This window comes from Balaenoptera musculus, chromosome 2 (assembly GCF_009873245.2).
Source record: "Balaenoptera musculus isolate JJ_BM4_2016_0621 chromosome 2, mBalMus1.pri.v3, whole genome shotgun sequence".
NCBI lineage: Eukaryota > Metazoa > Chordata > Mammalia > Artiodactyla > Balaenopteridae > Balaenoptera > Balaenoptera musculus.
Genome location: NC_045786.1, coordinates 101240078 through 101255804, shown reverse-complemented (window position 1 = coordinate 101255804; position 15727 = coordinate 101240078). Strand labels below are relative to the sequence as shown.

Here is a 15727-nt window from a genome sequence, read left to right as displayed (position 1 = left end):
ATGCATAGACTAGCCTAATGCAGAGACGGGTGGTTTTTCTTGAGTAACACGTGACAGAGAGCTTGCTCACCCCAATTAAGCCCACAGGCCGCTATCCTTCTGCTGATTGCTGGGGGATGAATGACGTCACCAGTCAGCAGACCCATGAGATGTGTCACTGGTGACTTTGAAGTTCACGATAGCGAATGGAGTGGCAGGTGGAATCTTCGTCTCTTTGTCACTTGAAGTCTGTGTATGTGAAAGAACAAAGAGAACACAGAACTGAGTCCTGGAATGTAAATGCTAGGATACCAGAGGATACACTCTGGTGAGGGATGGAGCAGATGTTATAGAGATTGGGAGAGATGCATTTAATAAAGCTTTAAACTGAAATTTTAGAGGAAGGGGAAAAATACACAGATAAAAGTATACATCTGGGTAGTTTGGAGGCTATGAGGTATTATAGAGAAAGAAGAATAAAGTTGGAAAAATTGCTCAGTAATGCATTTGGAGAAGCTAGAAGATTGGGAGTGATGCTTTTGGACTCATCAACATTCAAGGAGGCTAATAAACACATTTGCTTTTTACATTTACTGCAAGGAGGAAACAATTTATTTGATTAGAATATGACAGTGACAGAGTATACCTTGTTTGGGCTTCTCTGGTGGTGCAGTGGTTGAGAATTCGCCTGCCAATGCAGGGGACACGGGTTCGAGCCTTGGTCCGGGAAGATCCCACATGCCGTGGAGCAACTAAGCCCGTGCGCCGCAACTACTGAGCCTGCACTCTAGAGCCCGCGAGCCACAACTACTGAAACCCGTGCACCTAGCACCTATGCTCCTCAACAAAAGAAGCCCGTGCACCGCAACAAAGAGTAGCCTCCGCTCGCCACAACTAAAGAAAGCCCGCGCTCAGCAGCGAAGACCCAACACAGCCAAAAAAAAAAAAAAAAAGTATACCTTGTTCAAAAGTGATGGATTTGCTAGAAAAGCTGAGATTGATATAGTATATCAAAGAGAGATGTACTTGTATGAGGATCTGCTATAATAAGGGATGCCTGCTCCCTCTGGGCAAGGTTATGTTTTGATTCTTTTCATTGCAGTGAGAGGGAAATTTCAGGACCAAGACATAGAGACCTGTCAAAGGATTTTACCTCCCCTTTCTCTCTTTCCCAAAAAACGTAATGGACAGTACTACCCAGTACTGCCTCCAGCTTTTTGCCTGCAGGAGGGCTGCTTTTCACAACTAAACAGGAGAAGTCTCTTCCTTCCTCATTATAGATACGTGGCCCATCTCTTAGAAAGGACACCAAGGCCCTGGCCTCTGTTAATCCCATCTGCTTACCTTGGGAAGAAGAATTATTACATAGTGCTATCAGAGGGCTCTCAGATACCAGTTAGGGATTTTTCCTGAAGATCTCCCATAGTGAAGTATATGGAAATAAACCCCCATCCTAAGGGAAGAAGCATGGTGAAGAGAACACAAAGATAAAAGCAAAAAGAAGTAGGAATGATGTAACTGTGGGCATTTACTGCACACTGTCAGGTCAGAAGAATAAGTGTTTTGCTTTCCTCATAAAAATCATAAAATTTGTACAAAAGGGAAATATGGTAGCAATGGAAGCTTCAATTCCCTGAGCACTTTTGCTAAAATCAATTGCATTCTATTAGAAGCAGTACCTCTCTACATTAAAAAAAAATGGTATATTATGGAAGATTTCAAACATATACAAAAGTAGAGCAAATTGTACAGTGAACTCCCAGGGTTCAAGCACCAGCATCAATGATTATCAACATTGTTTTATCAACATCTATGCTCCAACCACCCCTTCCTCACCCACACTAGATTATTTAAATCAAATCCAAGACATCAAACCATTTAATCCATAAAGACTTCAATATGTATCTCTAAAGGATAAGGATTTATTATTATTATTATTTGACATAACCAGGGGCAATGTGGAATCCTTGTGAGGAAGTGATCATGCCTTCTCAGAGTTGGTATGTCCCAGAAAAAGAAATGCTGGATTTCCTCCAAAATGTACTCTAAATTTTAGGCAAAGAGATTGCAGAAAAGTTCAGGGCAAAGAATTACAATTTTACAGCCAGGGATTTAAAAACAGAAAAAAGACCAGGGGTGTCTTCAAAATGAAATTCTTTTTTTAATATTTGTTTATTTATTTTGGCTGCACCAGGTCTTAGTTGTGGCATGTGGGCTCATAGTTGCAGCATGCGGACTTTTTAGTTGCGGCCTGCATGCGGGATGTAGTTCCCCGACCAGGGATCGAACCTGGTCCCCCTGCATTGGGAGTGTGGAGTCTTACCCACTGGACCGCCAGGGAAGTCCCTTCAAGATGAAATTCTGATACAATAATTAAATTATCTTATTTAGGAAGAACAGGAGAATCATCTGAAGAAAGTGATGTGATTGAACACATTGATTTTTTTTAAACTAATTGATTTTTAAAAATTTATTTATTTTATTTATTTTTAAAATTTTGGCTGTGTTGGGTCTTCATTGCTACGGGCTTTCTCTAGTTGCAGTGAGTGGGAGCTACTCTTCTTTGCAGTGTGCGGGCTTCTCTTTGTGGTGGCTTTTCTTGCTGCGGAGCAGGGGCTCTAAGCATGTGGTCTTCAGTAGTTGTGGCACACGGGCTTAGTTGCTCCATGGCATGTGAGATCTTCCCAGACCAGGGCTTGAACCCGTGTCCCCTGCACTGGCAGGCAGATTCTTAACTACTGCGCCACCAGGGAAGCCCCGAACACATCGATTTTTGATGAGCTCAGATTTTTAGAAATGATACGCAAGAGATAATGAGAGGTGACATAATCAAGACTAAATAAATAAAGGAGTGACCCTGCAAGGAGAGTGTCCTGAAGGTTAATGCCCAGCATAAACTAAGACCTGAAGACGTAACTAAGGCCAACAAAAGTTTCCGAGAGCAATGTTCAGAGTGAGAACAGCACGGGCAAGGCTGGATGCTCTGGGGGCAGTTAGATCTATGATAATAGACGGTGGAAAGGAGAGGCCACAGTCCCACTTTTCCTCTAACTTTACCTGCAGGATTGCTCACCTAAGAAAGGGTTCAATAAAAACCCAACAGGCCGATAGATCTAGGCCAACAAAAAAACAAGACCAAGAGAGTTGAGGAGATAGTAATAAACCGTGTCATTGCTTTAAATGTTTTTAACTATACACTTGCAAACAAATGGAAAGAATTGATAATTAGCTGAGATGACAGAATGACTACTAGGCATCTCCAGGGCCTTGGAGAACAGGAAGGGTATAAAAAGGAAACTGTTGAGTGACGTATTAGTTTCCTATTGCTGCTGTAGCAAATTACAACCAATTTAGTGGTTTAAAACAACACAAATTTATGATTTCACAGTTCTGTAGGTCAGAAGTCTGAAAAGGGTCTCACTGGGCTAACATCAAGGTGTCAGCATTGCCATGTTCCTTTCTGGAGGCTCTAGGGGAGAATCCATTTTCTTGCCTTTTCTAGCTTCTAGGGGCTCATGGCCCCCTTCCATCTTCAAAGCCAGCAGTAGCTAGTCAAGTCTTTCTCACATCAAAAGTCTTTCACACTGACACTTCTGTTTCTCAGGGCCACTGTGCCTACCACAAGTGATAACCTGGCTTTCCAAGAAAGAGAAGGAGGGACTTCCCTGGTGGCGCAGTGGTTAAGAATCCGCCTGCCAATGCAGGGGACACGGGTTCGAGCCCTGGTCCGGGAAGATCCCACATGCCGCAGAGCAACTAAGCCCGTGTGCCACAACTACTGAGCCTGCGCTCTAGAGCCCGTGAGCCACAACTACTGAGCCCAAGTGCCACAGCTACTGAAGCCCACGTGTCTAGGGCCCGTGCTCCACAACAAGAGAAGCCACCACAATGAGAAGCCCGCACACTGCAACGAAGAGTGGCCCCCGCTTGCCGCAACTAGAGAAAGCCTGCGCACAGCAACAGGGAAGACCCAACGCAGCCAAAAATCAATAAAGTAAATAAATTAAAAAAAAAAAAGAAAGAGAAGGAGGTGGATTCTGAGCATTCTGAACTGGTAATCTGAGGTTGATTCCTCCCCAATTCTAGGCTCATCTGTGAAACCTGGTTAGCAAAGTGTGAAGGGAAGAAAGGAGGATCTCTAGTAACCTGTACAGATTTGCTAAAAACAAGCTAACCTCATTTTTTGTTCAATTTTAATTTTTTTATTCAAGTGTAATATACAAAAGGAACTGTGCACATGTCATAAGTGTACAGCTTGATGAATTTTCTAACTGAACACACATGTGTAACCAGCATCCACATCAAAAAAGCAGCCCCCTGAACCTCTCCTGTGTTTCTCCCAGTCACTCCCCTGTGCCCCCCATGCACATGCTAAGGGAAATCACTGTTCTGACTTCTAGTAGCATAGATTAATTTAGCCTGTTTTTATGTAAATGGATATAAAGGGTATGTACTCTCTTGTGTTTGGCTTGTTCACTTAATACGTTTGTGACATTCATCCATAATTTTCTCTGTAGCTGTAGATGGTTCATTCTCATTGTTGTTTAGTATTCCATTGTATTCATTTAGCCATTCTATCGTTGATTGGCATTTGGGTTGTTTCAAATTTTTGACTAATACAATGGTATAGCTATGAACATTCTAGCATAAATATGTACTAATTTCATTTGAATCATTATTTGATAGCATCATTAGATTTCTAGAGCAGAGAGATGTGTATACAGATTTCAGAGAGGTTCTTGGCAAACTCTTGTGATATTCTTGTTGACAAGGTAGAAAAAGGTGGACTAGATAAAAAAAATAGTTTGGTGGATTCCTGGTTGACGTTGTGGAATAATGACAGCAGAGAGGAGGGTCTATAGTGATAAGACTACAGGGCTCTATCCTAGTCAACATTTTTATAAGTGACTTCAGTGAAGACCCAGAGGGTTTGCTAATTAGATTTGCAGATTTCACAAAATTGAAGGCATTTGAACTGATTAAAATTAAGGGGGAAATCCATTTCTGGTAAATGGGAATGATGCCTAAAAATTCAGAGAGGAAAGTTACTAGGAATAAACGTAAAGCCCCAGATTTGGGATTAAAAAAAAATCACTTTTAATAGGCCCAGACACAGGGAGAGGGAAAAGTTCATCAGTTTGGGAGAAAAAAAGGAGTTACAGTTGACGAATTCAAACTGAGACTCCGTAGCCTGCAACAATATCTGGAGTTTTCTGTGTGGGTCTCAGTTTCCAGGGAGACACTGACAAAGTGCGATTAATACAGAGGAGTGAACTGGGCTGGTGAGTGGGAAACCATATTTATCACACAAGATGTTGAAGAAAATAGGTCTTTGGCCTGAAGAGGGAAGACTCAAGGGGAACGGGATGTCAGTCTTTAATGATAAGAAGGGCTTATCATGATGTGCGAGAGGCTTTAGCCTGATGCTCTGTGGCTCCAGAGGACAGGTCCAGGACAATTAGCTACAAGTTGCGAGGAAGAAGTTTTTGGCTGGGTGGGAGGAAGAGCTATTGGTGGTCTCTTTACAAACGGCATGAGTGGCCTAATAAATTACTGAGGTTTTTACAGTCCCTGGGAATTTGAAGCAGAAAATGGCTTAAATAGCAGCCTAAGTTGTGTGTTATGTCGTATGTATTTAAAACTAATGGTGCTGGGAGAATTGTAGGCTGAATGTTCTTTTTCAGGGACTGTTTAGTTTGCGCATCTAAACTAAATCTGGGCGTCTGATCCTGAATGGGCCTGCAAGCTTTGTTCACTTCTGGATCAAGCCAGGCATCTGCTCTCCTTGCTTTTAGTTCTAGAGCTGACGCTGGGCCTTAGCGCTGGAACTAGCCTCCTCCTCCAGGGGGCCCATGGAGGCTGGGTTTCATGACCATTCAGGAGCAGCTCTTTAGATAATTATAGGAGTGACTTCTTCTCAGCTGCTTCTTCCTCCAAAGCAGGGGTCAAAGCAGGAATGGGGTGCACCTGAGTCAAGGGTCCGAGGTGAATTTCAGACCGTCTTCCGGTGGTCTTGGCCCAGTGTTGGGTGGGGATTGAATTGCACCTAGAGGTAGGAGGGTAGGGCATCTCTGTCCTTGAGGTTAACTTGCAGTTGCCTCCGTATTATTCTAACCCCATGTCCTACCCCCACCCCCTTCCCTGCCTCTGAAGCAGGAGGTCAGGCTCCACTTCAAGAACAGTGCACTTGGCTGGGCTCTGGGGCCACCGGTCAGCTGTATCCGCTGGGGGTGGGGACAGAGAGCCCAGTCAGCACTGCTGCCTGCCTTACCCATTTCCTGCTCCCACGGCCAAGAGGCCCTGGAGGAAGCTGTGCGCTGGGGAGGATGAGGGCCAGCGCTCTTTCCAGAGGATTCCCTTCTTCGTTCAAACCGAACCTCCTGTGCTCAATACAGAGAGCGGATCAGGGCAAGATGGTGGGTCAGTGGCTGAGAGCGAAGGCTCAGGAGCGGTGGAGGAGGGAACACTGGTGGGTAAGAGCAAGGATACAGATGGATGGATATGGAAGTAGACTAGAGAAGCTGTAGGGATTAAAATGTAAACAATCCATGTATTTTCTTCTCAGAATTTGTTGCAGTAAAGGATAAGGAATTGGCTCTTCCCTGTCCACATCCTTGGACAGAGCTGAGAACAGAAGCATGTGGCATGTGGCTACAGACTGACTCTGAACCGGAATCAGTCTCTTAATTCTCAAGCCTATCCCAGTTTAGTGTTGTCCCCCTGGTGACCCTGAGGGCTACCCATGAATTTTTTTTTTTTAATTTATTTATTTTTGGCTGCATTGGGTCTTCGTTGCTATGCGCAGGCTTCTCATTGCGGTGGCTTCTCTTGTTGCAGAGCACGGGCTCTAGGCGCACGGGCTTCAGTAGTTGTGGCACACGGGCTCAGTAGTTGTGGCTCGTGGGCTCTAGAGCGCAGGCTCAGTAGTTGTGGCTCACGGGCTTAGGTGCTCGGCGGCATGTGGGATCTTCCCGGACCAGGGCTCGAACCCGTGTTCCCTGCATTGGCAGGCGGATTCTTAACCACCGCGCCACCAGGGAAGTCCACCCATGAATTTTTTTTTTTTTTTAATAAAGGTGTCATTTTTATTACAATAACATTAAAAATAATCCCTCTAAATAAGATGAACTTTGTCATATTAACTAAGTTAAAAAGCCCATTTTTCACAGGCAACAGAAAACATTATGGCTACTGAATTCTTATTCTTGCACTAGGAGAAAAATATATTAGAAATCATCATTCTGAATAGCTGGAGACCTGATGAAATACATGCAAGTATCATAGCCAATTATATAGTGAAAATGAGACCTTAAGAGGAGACTTATGTTGTCAAAGAACAGTCAGCTGCTTTTCACATCAGTATGAAAAAGAGAAACACGGGCTTCCCTGGTGGCGCAGTGGTTGAGAATCTGCCTGCCAATACAGGAGACACAGGTTCGAGCCCTGGTCTGGGAAGATCCCACATGCCGCAGAGCAACTGGGCCCGTGAGCCACTACTACTGAGCCTGCGCGTCTGGAGCCTGTGCTCCGCAACAAGAGAGGCCGCGACAGTGAGAGGCCCGCGCACCGCGATGAAGAGTGGCCTCCACTTGCCGCAACTAGAGAAAGCCCTCGCACAGAAACGAAGACCCAGCACAGCCAAAAATAAATAAATAAATAAATAAATTAAAAAAAAAAAAAAAAAAAAAAGAGAAACACAACAACGGACAGAGGGGACAATCATAATACCTCTGATTTGTCTTCTACTGATTGCAGTATACAAGAAAATTGCCGATCAGTATCTTCATTTCTTTGCCAATGCAAAAGATAAATTTATCACTTAAAAATTCAATTACATCCTTTGGTGCACTTTTGTACGCATCTCTGTTGGGTGTATTCCATGGAATGGGATTTCTGGGTCATTGCATGTGTGTATGTTCATTTTAATAGAAAGTGAAAGTTTTTCAAAACCCATACATCAATTCATACTCTCTCCAGGCTTGGATGAGAGTTCCAGTTATACCTCATCCTCACCAGTATTTTTACTTGGTATTGCTATGCGACACATTTGATTTCAGCCACTCCCTAATGAATACTTGGTTTGAATCACTTTTCATAGGTCTAATGGCTTTTTTATATCATTCTTTATGAAGTGCATTCATAAGCCTCGGGTTGTTTGTCTTACCCAGGGGCGACAGCAAACTGGAATGAATGGTCATTCTGCCTATTTTTGACATATGCAGTCTTGAAAATTCAAACCCAGTTCAAATGCATAATAAATACTTACCATGTTTTTTTTTAATTCTCAAAAATAAGTCTCAACTTATTTTTTTAGTAGAAAGGTTGGTTGGTTTCTTTATACAACGATATATGTTTACAGTGTGTAGCTTTGGAAAATGACTGATATGAAAACTGCTGTATGACTGAGTGATAAGCCCAGGGGACAGATGCTTAATGTGTAAAGCTACAGTGGGTTCCTAACCATTACTAGAGTCGAAGCATTACTACAGATACAATGTGGAGGCAATTCTCTTTACCAGGCCTGTTAGAAACAAGCGGTGTGAAAATTTATCTGATAAGCTACTTGAGATAGGAGATGAGATACCAAGAATTATGCTTGTATAAATATTGATGATCTCGATAAATGACTCTCTAAGGTCAAGGGTAACTGTGCACTTCTGATTGATGGAGTAGAGTATGTACTTTTGGGATCAGAGTGGAAAAAAATGGGAGTGATCTCTGCTAACAGTAGATCTGGATCCCTGTTGAATCCAGGAAAAGGATGACCCCATTCCTTTGTGAATATGGTAGCTCCAGTTGTCCCAGATGCTTCTAATCCAACCTGGCTTGAGTTATATTAGTAATAGTAAGTCAGCAGCCAGAGCCTGAGGGTGAGGGGTGGAGGTTACAGGATGGAGAGAAGAGGCAGGAGGCAGAAGTCCGGTGGGGAGTAAAGGATGGGTGACTGGCTGAGGAGGATCAGCAGATCTGAAAGATTTGCCCGTTTTGTGGGATGCTTGTGGAGACTACATGCTTGTGTCTTTATTAACTTAACACTACGTTGGCCTGGAGTTATGGGTGCATTTTTGCCCAGCCCTGTGATAAGGTTTGGTTGTTCATTGGCTTGTTCATTAGGCAGAAAGGCAAGTGTTTGTTTGGGACAGGAATGCCCCCTTTCTGGAAGAGCGGAAAAGAACTTGGGCAGTAAGGGAGGGGGAGACAGAAGGTGAGACAGCTGTTCTGAGGGGCTGCTCTTTCCTGCCTCTCAGGATGAAGTAGCCTCTGGGCCAGAGTGTGATGAGACCAGGACACAACAAAACAGAAGGACTGGGGACACTGAGGGCCACACCACTGCTAGAACTGAGACGGGGAGTACTCGGGACTGAGTTGGTGGCTTGAAGCAGGCAAGCCCAGCACTTTCTCCTCTGGTAAGGCAGGCTGGCTCTGATCTTGTCTTCGCAGCCCTTGGGAGAAGGGCTGGCTGTTAAGCCCTCCTTCTAGCGCTCCAGTTGCTGAGCTGGGACGGAGGGAGCAGTGAAACGATCCACTTTGCCACAGCGGGGAAGGTACGGGGTATGTGGCTGCCTGCTTGTTTAAGAGGTTGGTGGGGGATTGAGGAACATTCTGCTGAATTTCAGAACTGTTTCTTTCGATTTTCTTCCCCTCTTTTTTTTTTTTTTTTAATTTTACTTATTTATTTATTTATTTTTGGCTGTGTTGGGTCTTCGTTTCTGTGCGAGGGCTTTCTCTAGTTGCGGCAAGCGGGGGCCACTCTTCATCGCGGTGCGTGGGCCTCTCACTATCGCGGCCTCTTTTGTTGCGGAGCACAGGCTCCAGACGCGCAGGCTCAGTAGCTGTGGCTCACGGGCCCAGTTGCTCCGCGGCATGTGGGATCCTCCCAGACCAGGGCTCGAACCTGCGTCCCCTGCATTAGCAGGCAGACTCTCAACCACTGCGCCACCAGGGAAGCCCCGATTTTCTTCCCCTCTTGAATTTCTTCTTCTGAAGTAGCAGATTATAGCTTTTTTTGGGGGGTGGGGTAGTGGATTTCTCTGAGATTCTGGTGAAAGTTATGGACCCTTTTCTTAGAACAATGCATATTCTTTGGACATGTGTACATAACACTTTACAAAGAATTTCAGGCCTGTGGAAGCCCTAGGTTAAGAACCCTGGCTCTAAGGGCAATCCATGAATTTTGCTGAAGCTCATCCAAGTAATGGGATTGCCTCTACCCCAGGATAGAGGGACTTGAGGAATGTTTGTGGCTCTGACTTTTGCATTGTCCAGTCAGGAAACATGCCCCATCCCCCTTCTGTAGGAACCTCAGTTCCAGGAGTCTTTCCAAGCATGCAAACAAGCAGCTGAGCTGGCCGGCAGTAGCAGGAAGTCTGGCCTCCAGCCTAATCCTGGCCACACATCCTGACCTGCTGGCCCAGACGTTGGATAATTCACAACAGGACTCATCAAGGTTAACAGTAATCCCACAGCATCAGAGTGCTGGGTCCTGGAGTCCATATAAGGGGATACAGGGCTGGAGAGGGGGAGAGACCATGACTTTTCAGAGCCAACAGCTGGAACGCATCACTAATCCTCTTCCGCTACCAGTTGCCTCCTATTGCTGTGGGCACTTTTGTGTGTAAGCAAATCCAGTTGCTTTGTTTTGTCTCTTGTATAAAGTGCTGAGGGCGTGTGTGTGTATGTGTGTGTGTGTGTGTGTGTGTGTGTGTAGCGCTGTGTACACAGGTGCTCAGCAAGTGCCTTTGAATGATAATGGTGAGGGCATTCTGGGCAGAGGTTTCCAATGAAGAGCAGGTCAGAGCCCAAACAGTCCTGTCTTTGGCCAAAGGGTCTATTTTGGTGACTGGTACTGGAAAAATTGCTTGGGGGGTCTAAGGCCCTCTGGATGGTAGGGTCAGTCACCAATCAGTATTATTTTTCTTTCAGGTCTCTTAACCTTCATTAACTGTGCCTATGTCAAGTGGGGAACCCTGGTACAAGATGTTTTCACCTACGCAAAAGTATTGGCGCTGATCGCCGTCATCATCGCAGGCGTTGTTAGACTTGGCCAGGGTAAGAAATAAGAGTGACAGCAACTAATGTTTGTTAAGCATTTTCTATATGCCATACTCCTCTAAGTGACCTCTGTGCATGATTTCATTTAATGGGTACTATTATTATTCCCATTTTGTTTATCTTTTTGGCCATGCCCTGAGGCTTGCAGGATCTTAGTTCCCCCACCGGGGTTGAACCCATGCCCCCTGCCATGCAAGCACGGAGTCCTAACCACTGGACCGCCAGGGAAGTCCCTAAAGTCCCTAGCTTAAGTAGTGGAACTGAAATCTGTACCCAGGCAGACTGACCCCAAAGCCTGTCCTGTCACGTCTCTGCATGCTGCCTCCCAGGGGAGGTTGATCTGGGCAAAAAGGAGCCATCTCCCGGGAGCCGGTTTTTGCAGATTGTCGAGCCCAATGCTGTGGCTCTGACTGTTCTCCCCTTGGGAGCGGACAAGGGCAGAAATGAACCTCTTGTACCCACTCCTCTCCCAGTTCCCAGGTGTGAACACCTACCCTGCAACTACTCTGTTGACTGGGCATACTGAGCCCTGCCCTTCTTCCACTCCGTGTCAGCTGTCTGGGTTAGGAAGGGGGCAGACAGAACTGCATCACCCCTGTTCTCCAGCCCTCTGCTCTGTCGTGGTTCCTTCCTCTAGAGAGCCACCGGGGTCCTTCCTGTGAAGATCCCTGTGCTGCTGCCTGCACTCAGGCCCGTTACTGTAGATGTCTCTCTTCTGCTCCCCATTCCTTCACTGGTACCCTTGCTGCCAAGGTGTTGTAAGCCACACACATTCTATTATCGTCACATTCTTCCTCTCCTTTACTGGATCAGCTTGTAGTTGGGGTGTAGGCCACTAATCCTTCTGCCTTTCCATGTTCTCTGGGTTCCAGGAGCCTCGACTCACTTTGAAAATTCCTTTGAGGGTTCATCATTTTCAATGGGCAACATTGCTCTGGCACTGTACTCGGCTCTGTTCTCCTACTCGGGCTGGGATACCCTCAATTATGTCACCGAAGAGATCAAGAATCCTGAGAGGTAGGTACCTCACCATCAACTTTCCATGGCAATGATAGCCATCATTTATTGAGCTCCTACTGCGTACCAGACAGCATACCACAACTGGTTGATTTTATCAGTGTCATTTTAATAGACTGGAGGCCAGAGGCCCAGAGAAGTAACTTGTCCATGATCACAGCAGCAGAGCTAAGAGGTGAACTTTCTTGTGTTAAAAAATTTTTTTTCTTTACAGGCCTTTTCTCATTTGTTCATGCATTTCTGCATTAATGAAAGCAAGTTGTACCATGTGCTCGTGTATGCTTTTTTAAAATTTTAAAATTAAAAAAAAAACAACACAGATTTTCCTTGATAGATTTTGCACCCACCCTTATTCCCATATATATAACTTTAGGTCACAGACTACCAGAAACCTTCCTTTCCCTTCTGATCCCTTCCTTGTTTCTCAAATTCATACTGACTTTGAATTGTGGTATTGTTTGTTTCAGGACACCGTTTTTACTCTGAATTGCCCTGTAGTCACGCAGAGTAAAAAGAACACTGGGCAGGGAGTCAAAGGGCCTGGACCTGTCTTTCCACTGATTTGTTGGATGACCTTGAGGGAATCTCCTGCCATCTCTGCCTGCTCCTTATCTGTAATTGAGGGGGTTGAATTATATGATCTCTAGAGCCTTTCCTGGCTCTGAAATTCAATGATTCTAGGAACTAAGATTTGCCAGGGAGTGAGGTTTCTGTAAATTTCTAAGTCAAAATAATAATAATAAACTCCTTTTGGGTTTGAGAAACAGTATTCCTGATACACATCTAGTGCTGCAACCCTGGGAGCAGATAATAGCAGATCGAGGCCTGGGCGGTGCTTCCACCTACCGGACAGAAACTGAACGACTTGAGTATTTGCCCCTCTCTCCTTTTTTTTTTTCCCCCAGTCTCACTGTGAAGAACGTTTATAAAGATCATGGCTTTATTGGGCCAGAGGGACCTTGAGAAGTCTTTTATGTTTTTCTCTTGGCCTCTGGTTAGGATGGCACTCAAAGCTCTCAAACTGAGTAAGGGGTTGGGGTGAACATATTTCCCAGATTGCTTGTTCAGATACACATATTGTTCTTTCTACTGAGGGCCTATCTTATTCTCTGGAGAGGTTAGATTTCAGTTTCCCTCTATAATTTCTTCTTTCATATTTAACCTTAATACAAATTTTTCAGTGTTGACAGCCTTAGGGGAGGAATCCTGATACTAAGAGACCTCTAGAGTAAAACAAACAAAACTTACCTGTGCTATTATCATGCTGTGACACAGTCATCTGTTAATCCTTTTTCCTTTTTTTGTGTAGGCCTTTCTCGGATGTTCCTTTCCCTGATTGTCCTTAGTTCAGCGCTTAAGCCAGTATCCTATCCTATCCTAGGCAACTTCAAAGGCAAAAGCCCTGGGGAAATGCCACGGGAGGCCCCATCCCCGGATTAGTGGGGCAGAGTCTGAGAATGAGAGTGGGGATGAGGCTGTGGGGCTAATATATCCACTATTCTGTTTGGCTGTAGGAATCTGCCCCTCTCCATTGGCATTTCCATGCCCATTGTCACCATCATCTACATCTTAACCAATGTGGCCTATTACACGGTGCTCGACATGCGAGACATCCTGGCCAGCGATGCTGTTGCCGTGGTAAAGGGTTTTCACTAGCAGAAGGGAGAGGGTGTGTCTGTGGGCTTTGGGTATTGGTGCTGCTCTTCAAAGTCCCAGAGAGCGGGTAGTCCTTGAAAAGAGTATGCCTAGAGTACTGGGCTTACGAGGTCCTGTTAGCCCTGCTGTGGAAGAAGGTTGGGGTGCTAGTAGGGGGCACCAGGGGGCATGCTTGTCCTTGCCTTCCATCCCCGTTAGGTCCTGCTAATGACTCTTCTCCATTCCTTTCCCTTAGACATTTGCAGACCAGATTTTTGGAGTGTTCAACTGGACCATTCCAGTGGCGGTTGCGTTATCCTGCTTTGGTGGCCTCAATGCCTCCATCGTGGCTGCGTCTAGGTATGCGTGTCACCTTTTACTGAGGGGTGAAGTGAAGAGCTATGGCAGGGCAGGGCAGGACTTACAGGACCCAGACGTCAGTCACCGTGATCCCGAAGTGACAGTCACAACCCTTTGGCCTTGTTCGCATCAGGAGGCTCCAGTTCTTACAAGTCTCAGTATTGAACTCCATTCCAAATTATTCAAACCCTTTTGAAGGAGGGGATGCCAGCAAGGGAGGGCCTTGTGGCACGACAGACAGGCCACACCCACGTCCCACAGGTTTCTCAGCCTCTCCTATCTTACCCAATATAGGCTTTTCTTTGTGGGCTCAAGAGAAGGCCATCTCCCTGACACCATCTGCATGATTCACATTGAGCGGTTCACACCAGTGCCGGCTCTGCTCTTCAATGTAAGTGGTCTCAAGACTGGGGCTGAAAGCCAGATTGTGGGGGAACTTTAGTAACAGTAGATACAACTGTTCTTAGCTCCCCAGAAGCTCTAAAGAAGATTCTAATAGAAAAACTGTTGATGGACCATCCACTGTGGGCAAGGCACTGTGCTATAACTGCTGCAGTGGTTTTTTTTTTTTTTTTTAATTTATTTTGGCTGTGCTGGGTCTTGGTTGCGGCATGCGGACCCTTGGTTGCGGCATGCATGTGGGATCTAGTTCCCTGACCAGGGATCGAGCCCAGGCCCCCTGCATTGGGAGTGTGGAGTCTTACCCACTGGACCACCAGGGAAGTCCCTGCTGCAGTGGTTCTTGAGAGAATCCATATTCTCTAAGGAATGGTGACCTCCTCTGGCCCATGATGAGGCATACAGTTCATGGACTACACTGTAATGACTGCCGTGGCAGACAGTGACGTAGTGTTCAAGGGAAGAAATGGTCACTCTGTGGGGGTAGAGGGTGAACGAGGAAAGACTTCCTGGAGAAAGTGAATTTGAAGTGGATTTTTAAGGTTAGGGTTGCAAACGGTAGCGATGGATGGGCTTTAGGTTGAGAGAAACAGCATCAGAAAGTCCGGAGGTTAAGCAGTGTGGAGTTGGGTAGCAGAAGGTAAAAGCTGGAATTGTATGTTGGAGCCATTCTGGAGAGGCTCTGGGGCAAAAGCTATTTGAGGAACTGTTTTGAGCTGGGCTGTACAGAGGATTAACCTGGCAAGGGTTTGAAGAAAGGGCTGAAAAAGGCCACTGACTTAATAGGAAAGGAGAGAGGTGTTGAAACTAAGGTGGTAAACGGGGTGGGAACAGAAAAGGACTGCTGGGGAGACTGAGGACTTGACAAGGGGGTGGGTTTGTGGGAGATAAAGGGGACTGGCAAGTGCCTTGCGTGACAGGCCTTGAGAGCAGCTGATGTGGGCTTGCGCCTGCAGGGTCTCATGGCGCTGATCTACTTGTGTGTGGAGGACATCTTCCAGCTCATTAACTACTACAGCTTCAGCTACTGGTTCTTCGTGGGGCTCTCTATTGTGGGTCAGCTTTACCTGCGCTGGAAGGAGCCTGACAGGCCTCGTCCTCTCAAGGTAGCTCCTCTCCGTCCCACCTCCGCTGCACCCGCTCCAGGGGGTTCCTACATTTATTCAGAAGCCTTTGCCCGGAACTCGAGGGTGGTTCCGAGCTGAGGAAGGGGGTGACAAGAACACTCAGTGCTCTGCTGGTCACAGGAGGTGGGGGTCGTCTTGGCTGTCCACCCTGAGCTGTC

At 45.9% G+C, this 15727-nt stretch overlaps 1 protein-coding gene across 4 annotated transcripts in view; it reads left to right on the top strand.

The window, feature by feature from the left end:
* The window catches only part of SLC7A7 (solute carrier family 7 member 7), a 34406-nt gene that overhangs the window by 17720 nt on the left and 959 nt on the right, over nucleotides 1–15727 (top strand). For all 4 annotated transcript variants that reach the window (XM_036841823.1, XM_036841825.1, XM_036841824.1 and 1 more), the window contains 6 exons: nucleotides 10903–11028; nucleotides 11904–12048; nucleotides 13563–13686; nucleotides 13940–14043; nucleotides 14338–14434; nucleotides 15399–15548. In XM_036841823.1, coding sequence (XP_036697718.1) covers nucleotides 10903–11028; nucleotides 11904–12048; nucleotides 13563–13686; nucleotides 13940–14043; nucleotides 14338–14434; nucleotides 15399–15548 — 746 coding nt within the window. The remainder of the gene's footprint in view (nucleotides 1–10902; nucleotides 11029–11903; nucleotides 12049–13562; nucleotides 13687–13939; nucleotides 14044–14337; nucleotides 14435–15398; nucleotides 15549–15727) is intronic.